Raw genomic sequence first — 12,298 nt, forward strand, 5'->3', positions numbered from 1 at the left:
GGGCAGCCTGTTCCATACCTGACTATATAGCACCTGCATTGTACACACTGTGTGTGTTGACTGGAAATGCACAGCGCATACAATGTGGATTCTGTAGAAGTCACTCACGGCATCGCCACCTGGTTGTACACGTGGTATTTGTAGGCATGGAGAAGATGCACATGCACCCATGTGCTCCTGCATCTGTCTGCTCACACAGCCATTCAGGAGGTCATGGGCTTTTGGGAGACATGCTATCCTTCCCTTGGAGGGTTGGTCAGATGCATTTAATCACAAATGGCTTTCTTTCTTGCAGAGCTGTATCCTCACGGGCACTTGCCTGCTTGAGGGTACATTTAGATGTCTGACTTGGAGGTGTGCTCAGTCCTGGCGTTCCGGTTAACAGTTCTTCTGTCTATGGGTGCTGCGAGTGCTCAGCAGCAGGGTTGGTCCATCCCAGGGTATTGCTCTCACATGGAGACACCTAGGAGTTAGTGATCCCCCTCTGAAAGTAAGAGAGATTCTGGAGGGAAAGCTGAGCCTTCTGACTCTGCCAGCCGATGGTCTGGATTACCAGAGTGGGAAAAAGCAGCTGAACACTAGAAATCACCTGGTGGTCCAAAATCCACATGCTGTGTTGATGTGGAGAGAATCTAGAACCATAGAAACACAGAATCACTAAGGCTGGGAAAGACCACTGAGATCACCAAGTGCAGCCCAACCCATCCCACCATGCCCACTGACCATGTCCCTCCGTGCCACATCTCCACAGTTCTGGAACTCCTTCAGGGATGGTAACTCAACCACTAAAAACACCATCTAAAAACAGGGTAGAGGAAAGGGAGAGGGAGGACTCATTCCTCTTTCTCTAAATTTAAGAATGTTTATGATCACAATGAAGTAAAGAATCTCATTTGAGATGCACAAAGGTAAACACAGCAATAAAACTGGTGCCTGGAGTTCATCCTGTGTCTTTTGCAGAAAATGTCAAGGATCCTTTCCCTAAGCTTGCCTGAGCAGAGTGAGGTGGCAGCACACAATAAATGCACATGTAGGGATTTTTAGATATAATTACCTTCTCTGTATGTTTTCTTGCTGCTAGGAACCTGGAACACAACACAGGATTAGTGGGAATGGGAACAGTGTCCTTTCTGAAGTACAGGACAGACTGGGGAGGAACAAGTATGTGTCCAATGCATCCAATCTCTGAAACAATCCATCTTTCAAATTTAGAGCATCACCGCAACGGGTGAACATTGCAATCTCACAGGCAGGGAAACCTCTGAGCACAGACAGCTGATGGAAATGAGGATATCACCAATGCTATCAGCAAAGTCACAGACATCCAAGCCTTTGGTAGCTCAGCCAGGAGCTTGGTGCACGCACGTATTTTTCATAGATGGGTTCTAAACAGTGAGGAGGAAATAGATGGTGCTTGTTACAATAAATCATCACCTTCCCCAAGCCCTCCGCTTCAGCACGCTCACGGGTTCCCATTGCAATAGGTTAAGTATTTTCTTTCCATCGCAGGGGATTGTAGAGCAGGGTGCATTCCTTATAAATGTATCTTTGTAGGCAGTGCTGCTGCGCTGGACCTGTGTGAGGCTCTGTGTTTAATTATTTATGCTTTCTTATATTACCGTAGCATTTAAAGGTTCCAACCAAGATAACGGCCCCGTTGTCCACGTGTGTATGAGACAGGCGTCCCTGCCCCACACCCCAGCTCAGGAAAGCGTCCGTGGTCAGGAAAGCCTTTAAGCACTCTAATGAGACTTAAGTGCATGCTGAAAGTTAAGCGTGTGCCTATGCACGCCGAGCCCCAATGAGCTTAGACTGTGAACAGCATATTTACAGTCATCGGTGATAAATGTCGCCTTTATTTACTTTTTAATTTTTTTTTTTTCCACCTGAAAGGGGTTATTCTTCTGGAATTTGTGGAAGCTACTGTGGATTTGATCCTGCCTTTTAAGGGAAGCCAGTAGGGGACTCAGTTGTGCAAATAAAGCAGAACTGGACCCTAAAAAAATAAATAGAAGATTGCATTTGGATATTGGTGATTCTTTTACTTTTTGCAGGGAAAAGATGATGCCCAGGGTAACTGCTGAAATGAGGATGGTTCCTTTGGGAGTTAACCTTGGGCTAGAGTATTTTGCAAGTATTACTCTGAATTCCAGCATCTGTCTGCTTCATACAGCATGTTCCTCATGCTTAGCGGAGTCTTTAAACCATCCAGGCCAGTAAAAATCAAAATCGAGCAAAGAAAATGTGAAGGGAGTCAGGACCTATGAAAGGGCCCTTGACATTTCATTCAAAACAAAATAAAAATAAAGAAATCACCTCCAAAATTTCCTCCTTCAGCTTATGACTACTTCTTACTGTTCTGGTCAGTATATCAGTCAGGCACTGTCTTGATGACCACTGAAAATTATTTATTATATCCATGGAGCAGAGAGCAGTGCAGTTTTCACAGTGGTTCACAGGTGAGTTTGCTCTAAATGCCACAACCATTCCTTTAAATCAGATGGACCAAGATTTGTCTTTTAGCCTTGAGGCCAAGTGGTACCGCACAGCTCACTCCTGTTCAGCTCTGCTCCTCGCCCCCAGAAGGGATGGCTTGAGCCTTGAAGAGGGTTTTCTGGGATGGTTGGGAGGTATGAACAGGGGAAGATGCCAAAGGCATGCCCAAACCTTGCTTTGCTGCTGCCATGAAGGTGTTCAGGATTCAATGCAACATTTTGGTGTCAGCAAAGTCATTTTTGGTGTGATACATTTCAAGCTTGATTCCAGACCCACCTTCCCCTGAAGTCAGAGCAAAGGAAAAAACATATTTGGAAAGATGCGTTGTATAAAACCCATCTCTGCTTCAAACTGAATCAGCTGGCTAGAACAGTCACACATGTTCAGGTCCTGCAGACTGTGTCTCCATAAGGCAATGCCAGAAAACAGGCACAGGAATTGGTGATTTGTCCTGACAAGTTCATGGCTGTCCTCAGGCCTGGACCAGATGGGCATCTCTAGACATGAACCAGAAAGTTGCTTAAGACAAGACCACTCTTGGTTGGCAGCTTGGGAAAGCAAGCAGCTCAGTTTCGAGAGCCAGGAGACTTCAGTAGGGTGGACATGTCCAGACCATGCAATTTGGCCTCCATAAGATGCTCCCTTCCTGTGGTTGGTTTACCATTATAACGCCTGGAGTACAGAAGAACTAGAAGACCAAGATCATGGAATCATAGAAACACAGAATCATTAATGTTGGAAAAGACCACTAAGACCATCTAGTCCAACCATCAACCTGCTTCCACTGTGCCCACTAACCATGTCACTCAGTGCCACACTGAGTGACAGAGATCATGCATTCCTTGTCCAGATTATGCTTGAACATTTAAAAACTCCTTCTTCCACTGTCCCCTATCCCTCTCTACTTGAGCTAGTGCTAATAGAGACCTCAGCTCCCATCTGACCCCATTGATCTGTGTTTCTTTGCAGGACTCCCTGCTGTATTTGTTACAGCGTGGGCCAGCGTGAGAGCCACTCTAGCCGACACAGAGTAAGTCTGGTTGGATTTTCTTATCTCCCTTTCCTGTGTGATGCCTTTGTGGGGTTTTTGGCAAAGGTGACTTTGAGGGTGAATCAAAAGGAAAAAAAAAAGAACCAGGCAAAGCCAGAATCAATTCCTGCTATAAAGTTAGCAAACTGTTGAGTTAGCAAAGTGATATGGTTAACATGGGTGCAACTTTCCTGGCGTCACAGAATTTTACAGAATTGAATGAATGTGAACACCTGCAGCTGTTATCCATGGGGCTGAAGGAAACTGTTTCACAGCTAAGCAGGGACAGGAATGGCCTGAATAGTGAATGAATGACCTGCAGAGCACGGTAGAGTTGAGTCATTCACTTCTCCTTCCAATAGAGGAACTGGAAATCATTGCACGAAGCTGGGAGGTAGGAGGTTCAGCACAGCCAGAGGAGGTGAAGCTGTAACTCCTTGCTGCAGGAGATGTGGATGCCAGCATGGCCTTAGGATTAAGAAGCATTTGTAAAAACTCGTGGAAGATAAATTCCTCCAGATGTATTAAACACTCGATAATGTACTGGTTCAGGAAGTCATCCTGAACTGGAATATTCTGGAATAATATGATTACCCTCTAGCCCAATTATCCTAAAATATCAACTTCTGGCTACTGTCAGAAAAAAAAGACACTAGATCAGCTGTTTCTTAGATCCTACACAAACACCTCAAGGCCCCATATTCTTCCATTAAGATGAAGAAAGCACCCATAGCATCCAGTCCTCAAGGCTGTAACCACCTTTGCCCCCAGTACCACACAGCCCAGGGCTGACCACACAACAGGTTTCATCTACACCCAACGTGCCATCAAAATTTGAGGGGACCACAGACAACTTTTCAAATGTCTTTGCCTAGGAAGAAACTGCTTTGCAAAGGGGAAAAAGCAAAGCTGCAGGCTTGGAAAGACCTGGTAGCACAGCTACTGAAGTATGACGCATCTGCATTGGCACAGTCCCGTCCTCGTACAACCTTTCAGCCAGCACCGGTGGTTTCTCTGCCCCTGTCTCTCACTTTCCTTGAATAGGTGCCTGGGCAGAGTTTGGCCCATGAAATGAAAACTGCAGCTGCCATCTGGGGGCTGTCTGGCTCAGATAAAGAAAGTCCTGTGGCACTCCTCTCCCTGTGGTTGGAGAGAATTCAAACAGTGTAATTAACACCGAGTGACCTTATTCCATGGCTGCTGGAAACACCTGGGAGGAAATAGTGTCCAGCCCCTCGTCAGCAGATGGAAGACCATAGGTGAATGTCCATGCCACCAACAGCTTGCCCTTTCAGTCTTCACTTGGATAAGGGCTAGAGATGAAGAGAAGATAAAGGCTCTTGTATAGGGTGAAGGGTCTCCCTCTGAGAGCAAGGTTGAAGGAGATACACAGAATCTGAATGCAAAAAAAACAGAATTATCCATATCACCATGTATTTGGCAGGACTGATCCCCAAGGAAAGCTGTGCAGGCTTTTTCCAAAGGGTGGTATTAGGCCATTCCAGCCTGTGCAAAGCCCATTGTAGCCTCTTTTGTTTTCACAAAAAAAAAATAAATAAATAAAATTAAAAATTAGTGCATGTTTTTCTCTTAGAAAAGTGAAGAAGTGGGAAAGGGTGGATTCCTGCCCAGAGCGGGCCAGTCTTGATGTCTATAGAAAGAGCTGTTCCACCATCTAGAGAGTACAGCTTTAAATGCACTTAACAGGGGTTTCAGTTCTGAATGGTATTACAGCAGAAAAGGGGCTACTTTGAAGGGTTACAGGTAGGCTTCTCAAACCCAACAGGCCTTAGAGAAACCCCGTCCTTCCAGAGAGAATTTACCCAAGGAGACACCAAATCTGTTGGTCTTTGTAGCCAATGGTTTCCTGATGGGATGTCAATCTCTTCTCAGGTGTTGGGACTTGAGTGCTGGCAATTTAAAATGGATCATTCAGGTGCCCATCCTGGCAGCTATTGTGGTGAGTACTGGCTGGTCGCAACAGCTGGGAGGCATTGACTGTATTTGGGTGATATGTGCACATTGCATAGAGTGGGCCAATCTACCCTGCTCTGATTACCCTCTTCATACACTCTCACCAGGCACCTACAGTGGGAAGCACTGTGACAACCTGAATGAGGGGAAGTTAGTGGGTCGTTATGTGTTTGAATAGACTCTTAACTAGCTTGAGAACCTGCTTTCAGTTTTCAGGCATTACCCTCTTCCTTCTGTCTGTCTTTCTCTGTGGTCTTCTATTCCTCCATCTTCTGATAGTTATATAAGTGCAAGAAAAACAGCTTTCCCACAATCTTGTGTCCTAACTCCCCATGACATACAACCAAGGGTAGCTGAACGGAGTCAATAAGAATCTCTCCATAGTTTTCAGTGAGTTTTGCCTCAAACTCTGTGTACTTTGCTCTGGCTCACGAATCAGGAGGCCTTGGAATATGATCAGTGTGGGTGAGAAGAAAATCAGCCCATCTGCATATAAACAGCAAGACAGTTTCAGAATAGGATCGTGTGTGTGATTAGGTGAGCTGCTTTGGACTTGAGGGGGATTTTTTCTTCTTCAGAATTTCCTTTTGGTAGAAATTCTCCACCTGGCTCTAGCAATCACTTCTGCACCTTGGAAGAAACGAGTCACCAAGACCACATCGTGGTCAGTGGAGATGAAATAGTAGGATGGAGAAGTTCAGATAGTTCAACTAGGTGAATGCCAGCAACCTCATTGCATTTCATTTGAAGCCCAATTAGCAGAGGAGAAAGAGCTCGATTGAGGCTCGTTCTTGTAAATATAATGTTCCTCCATGAGGCTCTGCTGTGCTTGTACCCTGGCTATATGCAAATTCAGCTGTTTATCATGCAAAAATATTCTGTGGGTTGTTTCTGTTTAATTTCTGTGGGTTCATATTGTTCATTTGGCTGCTTTTTCAATTCCCACACTGACTAGTCATATGTTGCTGGACTAAGTTATGCATTTTCTGGATGTACTTGCAAAGAATTTAAAGGCTGAGGGGCTTGAAATCCCTTCACTCTGTTGCTAACTTTGATGTTATTAGTTTGTCTGGATTTCTTTTAAAATTTAGCCCACATTTGAGGAAAAGTCACGGGAGTTTTCCTCCTGACTATGATAACTTTGATTATCTCCAGTTTAGTAAACAAATTTAGAGCAAGATCCCACTGACAAGTGTTTGAAGCTAGAAAAACTCATGCAAGAAATAAAGCTTGTTTTTTTTTTTTCCTTTTTTCTTTTTTTTTAACATTGGTTTCCAATGAAATATTATACTTGCTTGTATGAATTATACTTGCCTGTACGCTGTGTGCTTCTCTGCCTATGGACTATCCATCCTGCTCTCAAAACCTTTCTTTCAGACCATAAATTCTAACCAACTGGAGTTGCGTAGATGATAAATTCCCACAAACCTCATGAAAATAGTCAAACAGATACAGGAGAGAAATTCTACTAATGCCCCTTCAAGGAAAAGGGCGTAATGTGACCTTACTCCTTTTTAACACAGAGGAGAGCTGTTTGAAATGAACTTGCACCTCGTTAAAGGAGAAAGAATCCAACCACAGAAGACAAAGCCATAGCAAACCAGGCCGTGCTCATTCAGCTGTTCAGGGAACTACTTGTTTTAACAGCGAGGATAATTAACCATTGGAACTACTTCCCATGGTTGTGGTAGGATCTCCGTCATGGAAACACTGAAGCCCAGATCTCCCGTAGCTCAAACCAAAATGAATACAAGGAGGTCTTATGGGCTGTATTTTGCAGGAGATCAAACTAGAGGTCCATAATAATCCCTTCTGGTGTAAAACTATGAACCTGTGTGTGGCATGGTAATTTGTTTCCTTGAAATGCTGCTGTACTGTTATCTGAGAAGTCGACTGATTGCTGTGAACCTCCAGAGAAGCCCATAGGCATCGGCATTAGCCCAGCAATATGCAGCCATATAGGTGCTTAAACAAATGGCTCTGCATGTGGCCACACCATGTCTCCAAGAACAATTGTGTCTGGGGCAACAATCCTGGCCCCAGTGAAACCAAACTCCAAGGACATCCAGAAAGCCAGGAATCCCTCCAAAATCTCCCTGTTTTTCACCTCTCATAAGCATCAGCACAACCATGAGATGTTACCTTTTGCTGCTCTGCTCACCATGAGCGTGGACTGGGTTAGCCTGGTTCAGCATCTGAGCAGAGATGTGCTAGAAAACATATTTTTTTCTGCCTATTTTTGCTGTCCCTACTGTCCTTATCCAGTCCACGCTAAACACTCCTCCAGAGAGTTTTATTGCCCTTCCATGTTCTTGATATATCATACCTAATTATGCCTACTCTATGTCTTCTACATGATGCAGTTTCCTCGATCTTCTTTATTTTTAGTGCATGGAAACATAGAAAAACATCTTTCTAATGCTTCTCTCAGCCTAAGGCAACCTTAGTCTTGGGTTGACTGCAAGGGACAAGTGTAACTGAATTTCACTCTTCTCCCTGGACACCAAACTCAGACTGCAAAGTTCACAAGGCCGTAAAAACGGCCCATACAGAGTTGTAAGCTAGCTTCATGCAAAAGGCAGCCCAGGCTGGATAGTTCAAATGTCAGTGTTTTCATTTGGGATGCCTACACGTTCATGGAGAAGGCCATTGCTCTGCCTTGCAACCCTTTGGATTAAACATAGCTGAAGTTATCCCACCCACCAACTGCTGGGTCTTTCTTGGGGAGCTCATCTCCTGCACAGGAGAAGATCTTCCAGTTCACAGCGCAATCACAAGGTCATTGCATGCCACAGCCCTTTGACTCATTTGGGGGAGACACTGAATGGACAGCATGAGCACTGACTGAATCTCTTCTAATCTTTGTTGTTGTTTCTTTCTCTTCCTCTTCCAGGTAAATTTTATTCTTTTTATCAATATTATCAGAGTCCTAGCAACCAAACTACGGGAAACAAATGCAGGGAGGTGTGACTCACGACAACAGTACAGGTGAGTCACATACCTTCCTCATGTTTGGGTCAAAGTCCCTGCTTCCTCTCTTGACTACAGAGGGAGCCCAGGGTGGTTGGTTCAGCTGAAGACACTGTAGACACCCAAAACAAGGTGAGAAGAATGTCATCTTCTGTGTAATGCAGAATGAATCAGAAGCCATTTAAACCTCCCCTAAACATCTCCAGTCCAACCTACGGGACTTGCCTTGTAGTACAGAGAGGAGTTCAGTCCCTCCAGACAGTTAGGAAGTGAATGTGTTGGCCTGGAACCAAGAGTGGAAAAATAAAAGCATTGTTTATGCTGTTGATGCCCCTAAAACTTGCACCGTTTTATTTATTTTTGCTTATTTCCCTCCTGTGCTTTGTAAAACATGGTCTGTTTGTTAAACCTGCCCTTCACTGGGTGCTTCCTGAAACTTTGCTGGAAATCTGGCGTTTCCTCATTCGTTTTGTTTTCCTTTGTCCTGCCAGCTCTATTCTCTTGATAATTTAGGATATTTGTAGCATAGTCAAAACAGGACAGAAAAAGCAGATTGCTGAGCCACCTCAGCTGCTTGAGAGCTCCCAAGGCTTTTCATCATCTCTTGAGCGGACAGACCAGCAGGACACACATCGAGGGGGAAGAACAGAGTGATTCGGGCTGCAAACCATGAGCTCATTGCTGCCATCTCACTCTCCAAACACAAGATGTTTCATTTGAAGCAGGAATGAGATTTGGCTGGAAAATATCTCTCCATTTTCCTTTGCTGCCCTGTCAGAGCTCTGATTTATCTATTTATTTATTTATCCTTGGCTGAAGCTTGCTATTAATTATGGTTTGGATGAGGCCTGCTCCTTAATGTTTTACATTCCCTCGGCGGTTTCCAGTTGCTGGACAGAGATGGTACCAGGGCTTTCTGGTAGCAATGTCTGCCCCTCTCAATAATTGCCTGCACTCGGTGACTTGCTGTAACTCTTGGCAGCAGGCTTAATCCTTCAATTAGCATCACTTCCAGGCAAGGCTGGTTCCCTCAGGAGCAAAACTGGCCAAGTACTCAGGGCTTCACTGCAGCTCATTCCTACCCCTTGCTATAGGTCTCGTGTTGAGATGGAACTTCTCCTTCAAACAGGGCCTTTCCAGGGGATCATAGACTCATAGAATCATTGAGTTGGAAGGGACCCTTCAAGGCCATCTGGTCCAGCTCCCCTGCATTGAACAGGCACACCCACAGCTCCATCAGGTGCTCAGAGCCCCGTCCAGCCTGACCTTGAATGACCCCAGGAACAGGGCCTCCACCACCTCTCTGGGATGCTGCAGTCCATAGTGCATCCTAAGAGGATGATCTCCTCCTTACCCCGTACACCACCATCCTCTCGGTATCTAGTGTGATTCTGTGCCTAGGTGCACTTCCCTCCCTACCTTTGCACAGAAGGCACTAACCCAGGGTGGACCTTTATGTCTTGCTTCAATAAGCAGATAAAATTACGGAATTACAGAAAGGCTGAAGTTAACAGGGCTCCCTGGAGATCATCTTGTCCAACCCTCCTGCCCAAACAGGTCCAGCTAGGGTTGGTGGTCTAGGTCCAGGTCACCCCTCCACCTTCTTTCCATGTTCCTGACCCAAAATAGTGGATGGTCTGAGACTGACAAAGAAGCCTTGGTACCTTCATCTCTAGTACCTACATCAGCATCTCATGGGGATATAGTGTGTAGAGGGTTTGATCAGCACATTGAGACATGCTGGAGGACAGACGGGGTTGTATCACACATCATAAGAGAAGAAACATCTTAAAACTGGAGGTGGACACAATGCTGTTGTAAATGTAAGGTACACAGGACTAGCCAAGGGCACATGATAAGCCAGGATGAAATTATGTATGACAGACACCCAAGGTATGAGGTGGACTGGCCTAGATGGGAGTTTAATTCCACCCACTGACTTGCTCTGTGTCTTTCTCTTTCCTTGTTGCTACAGGAAGCTGCTGAAATCTACCCTTGTCCTTATGCCTCTGTTTGGCGTTCACTATATTGTTTTCATGGCTATGCCATACACAGATGTGTCAGGGATTCTTTGGCAAGTTCAAATGCACTATGAAATGCTGTTCAACTCTTTCCAGGTAACTGTTAACTGCGTTGTAACTGTTAAACTATGGACACAAACTATGAGAAATTCAACACAGAGTAGAGGGAAACGAGAGTGCAGAATGTTCTCTTTGGAAACAGGGTTATGTTTACAGTATGCCAAATTTCATTCACAAGATCATTTGACAATATTTTAGCAGCAGGTATGTTTTATATTTGCAAAACAGAGCGTGAAAAGGGTTAGTGTGTTGCTGTTGAAAGATAACTTGCCCCACAATATCCATGTAGCTCCAGACTAGACATAAACTGGTAGAGATCCAGAGACATGTTGTTTCAAATTTGTTCCAATTTACTTGTCCCAAGCTGTCTTTCAGTCCTGTGAATTGATTCCTCAGTTCTAGATTTGAGCAATATGCAAGTTCATTTACAGGACTGGTCCTATATGAGGCACAACAGCAGCAGGAATATGCAACTCTCTGCAAGCAGAGTTGTGTTGCATAGTCACTGTACGCCTTTCCCTGAGAGATTAACATTTAGCTTACGTTCTACTACCTATCATCATGGTCAACTGGTGTGAATAATATAGGTAAACAGTGGGTCTGGCCAGATGAAAGTATAGAGAAACTGTAAAGGAGAAGGGGACAAAGCTTGCATTCATGCACTTCCACAATTCCTGCTGGGTGAAGATGGGATAAAATAGTCACTGACCTCACCAAGATCTGGGTAAATTGTTGGCTAACAAAAAAATTTTGATGGTTTTCTCACTTCTGAATTTTTTTGCTGGTTCCACTCGGCCAGTTTGGCTCTATGCACTTGCAGCCAAGGCTGGAAGTGGCCCCATCAGGGCCATCTCCTGCCCTGCAGCAGGACCAGCTACATGAGAAACACTCGAAATGTGTATCCAAAATGCTCATGCACACCTCCAGTGAGGGAGACCTTACCACTTTCCCACTGCCTCAAAACCTTTGCAAATGACCAGCACAGAGGGAGGTTAGAATGGCCCAGAGGGTTTATGCAGTGTATGTGCTTTGTCAGTAGTCTGCAGAAAAATGGCTATGCTGTATGTCTCTCATGCACTACTGAACAATGCAAGGTTTCCTACCCATACTATATACAGAAAGTTGTGAACATCATTGATTTCAGAGGAACAGAGGGATGCTAGGCAAATTCATAAGGGTACAGCTACCCAAATGTAGCAAAATTAACATTAATTTGTTATTTCTTCTTCATTATAGGGATTTTTTGTTGCCATCATATACTGTTTTTGCAATGGAGAGGTAAGAGTCATAAGCTTCTTAATTATGTCCTACCTTTGTTAAGCTAGTTCCCAATGTGGGTAGTAAGGTGGATGCACATCAGTGTACCCCTCTTATTCTGTAGATGCAGCCCTAGTTTGCACTCATGCACTCATTTTGGTCATATAAGACATACAGATCAATCTGCATCAATTAATGAACTTCTGGAAGTAGCTAATGGGGAAAAAAGTGTTGGTTTTTTTTTTCCTTTTCCCAGCACAAGTGCTGTTTAGTGCCTCTTAATATCAGAGCTGTGTCAGGAAAAGAAGTGGACTGGTAGAATAGCTGTCTAATCAACAAGCTCTTTTGTTAGTCCAATCTTTGTTGATCTTTTTATTCAGTTTCAAGTGATGTGCTTTAATTTTCAGATTGTTTTTGAGCTGTCTTTGTTTCCTTTAGTTTCCTCTGTGGTTGCACACTAAAAACCTAGCTGATCAGCGAATGCACACTG

At 44.4% G+C, this 12,298-nt stretch overlaps 1 protein-coding gene across 1 annotated transcript in view; it reads left to right on the forward strand.

The window, feature by feature from the left end:
• Positions 1-12,298, forward strand: part of PTH1R (parathyroid hormone 1 receptor) — a 114,192-nt gene that overhangs the window by 91,116 nt on the left and 10,778 nt on the right. Inside the window, exons 8-12 of the mRNA XM_021387552.1 lie at positions 3,466-3,526; positions 5,420-5,486; positions 8,394-8,488; positions 10,446-10,587; positions 11,788-11,829. Of these exons, the coding sequence (XP_021243227.1) occupies positions 3,466-3,526; positions 5,420-5,486; positions 8,394-8,488; positions 10,446-10,587; positions 11,788-11,829 (407 nt within the window). The remainder of the gene's footprint in view (positions 1-3,465; positions 3,527-5,419; positions 5,487-8,393; positions 8,489-10,445; positions 10,588-11,787; positions 11,830-12,298) is intronic.

The sequence above is a fragment of the Numida meleagris genome, chromosome 2 (assembly GCF_002078875.1).
Source record: "Numida meleagris isolate 19003 breed g44 Domestic line chromosome 2, NumMel1.0, whole genome shotgun sequence".
NCBI lineage: Eukaryota > Metazoa > Chordata > Aves > Galliformes > Numididae > Numida > Numida meleagris.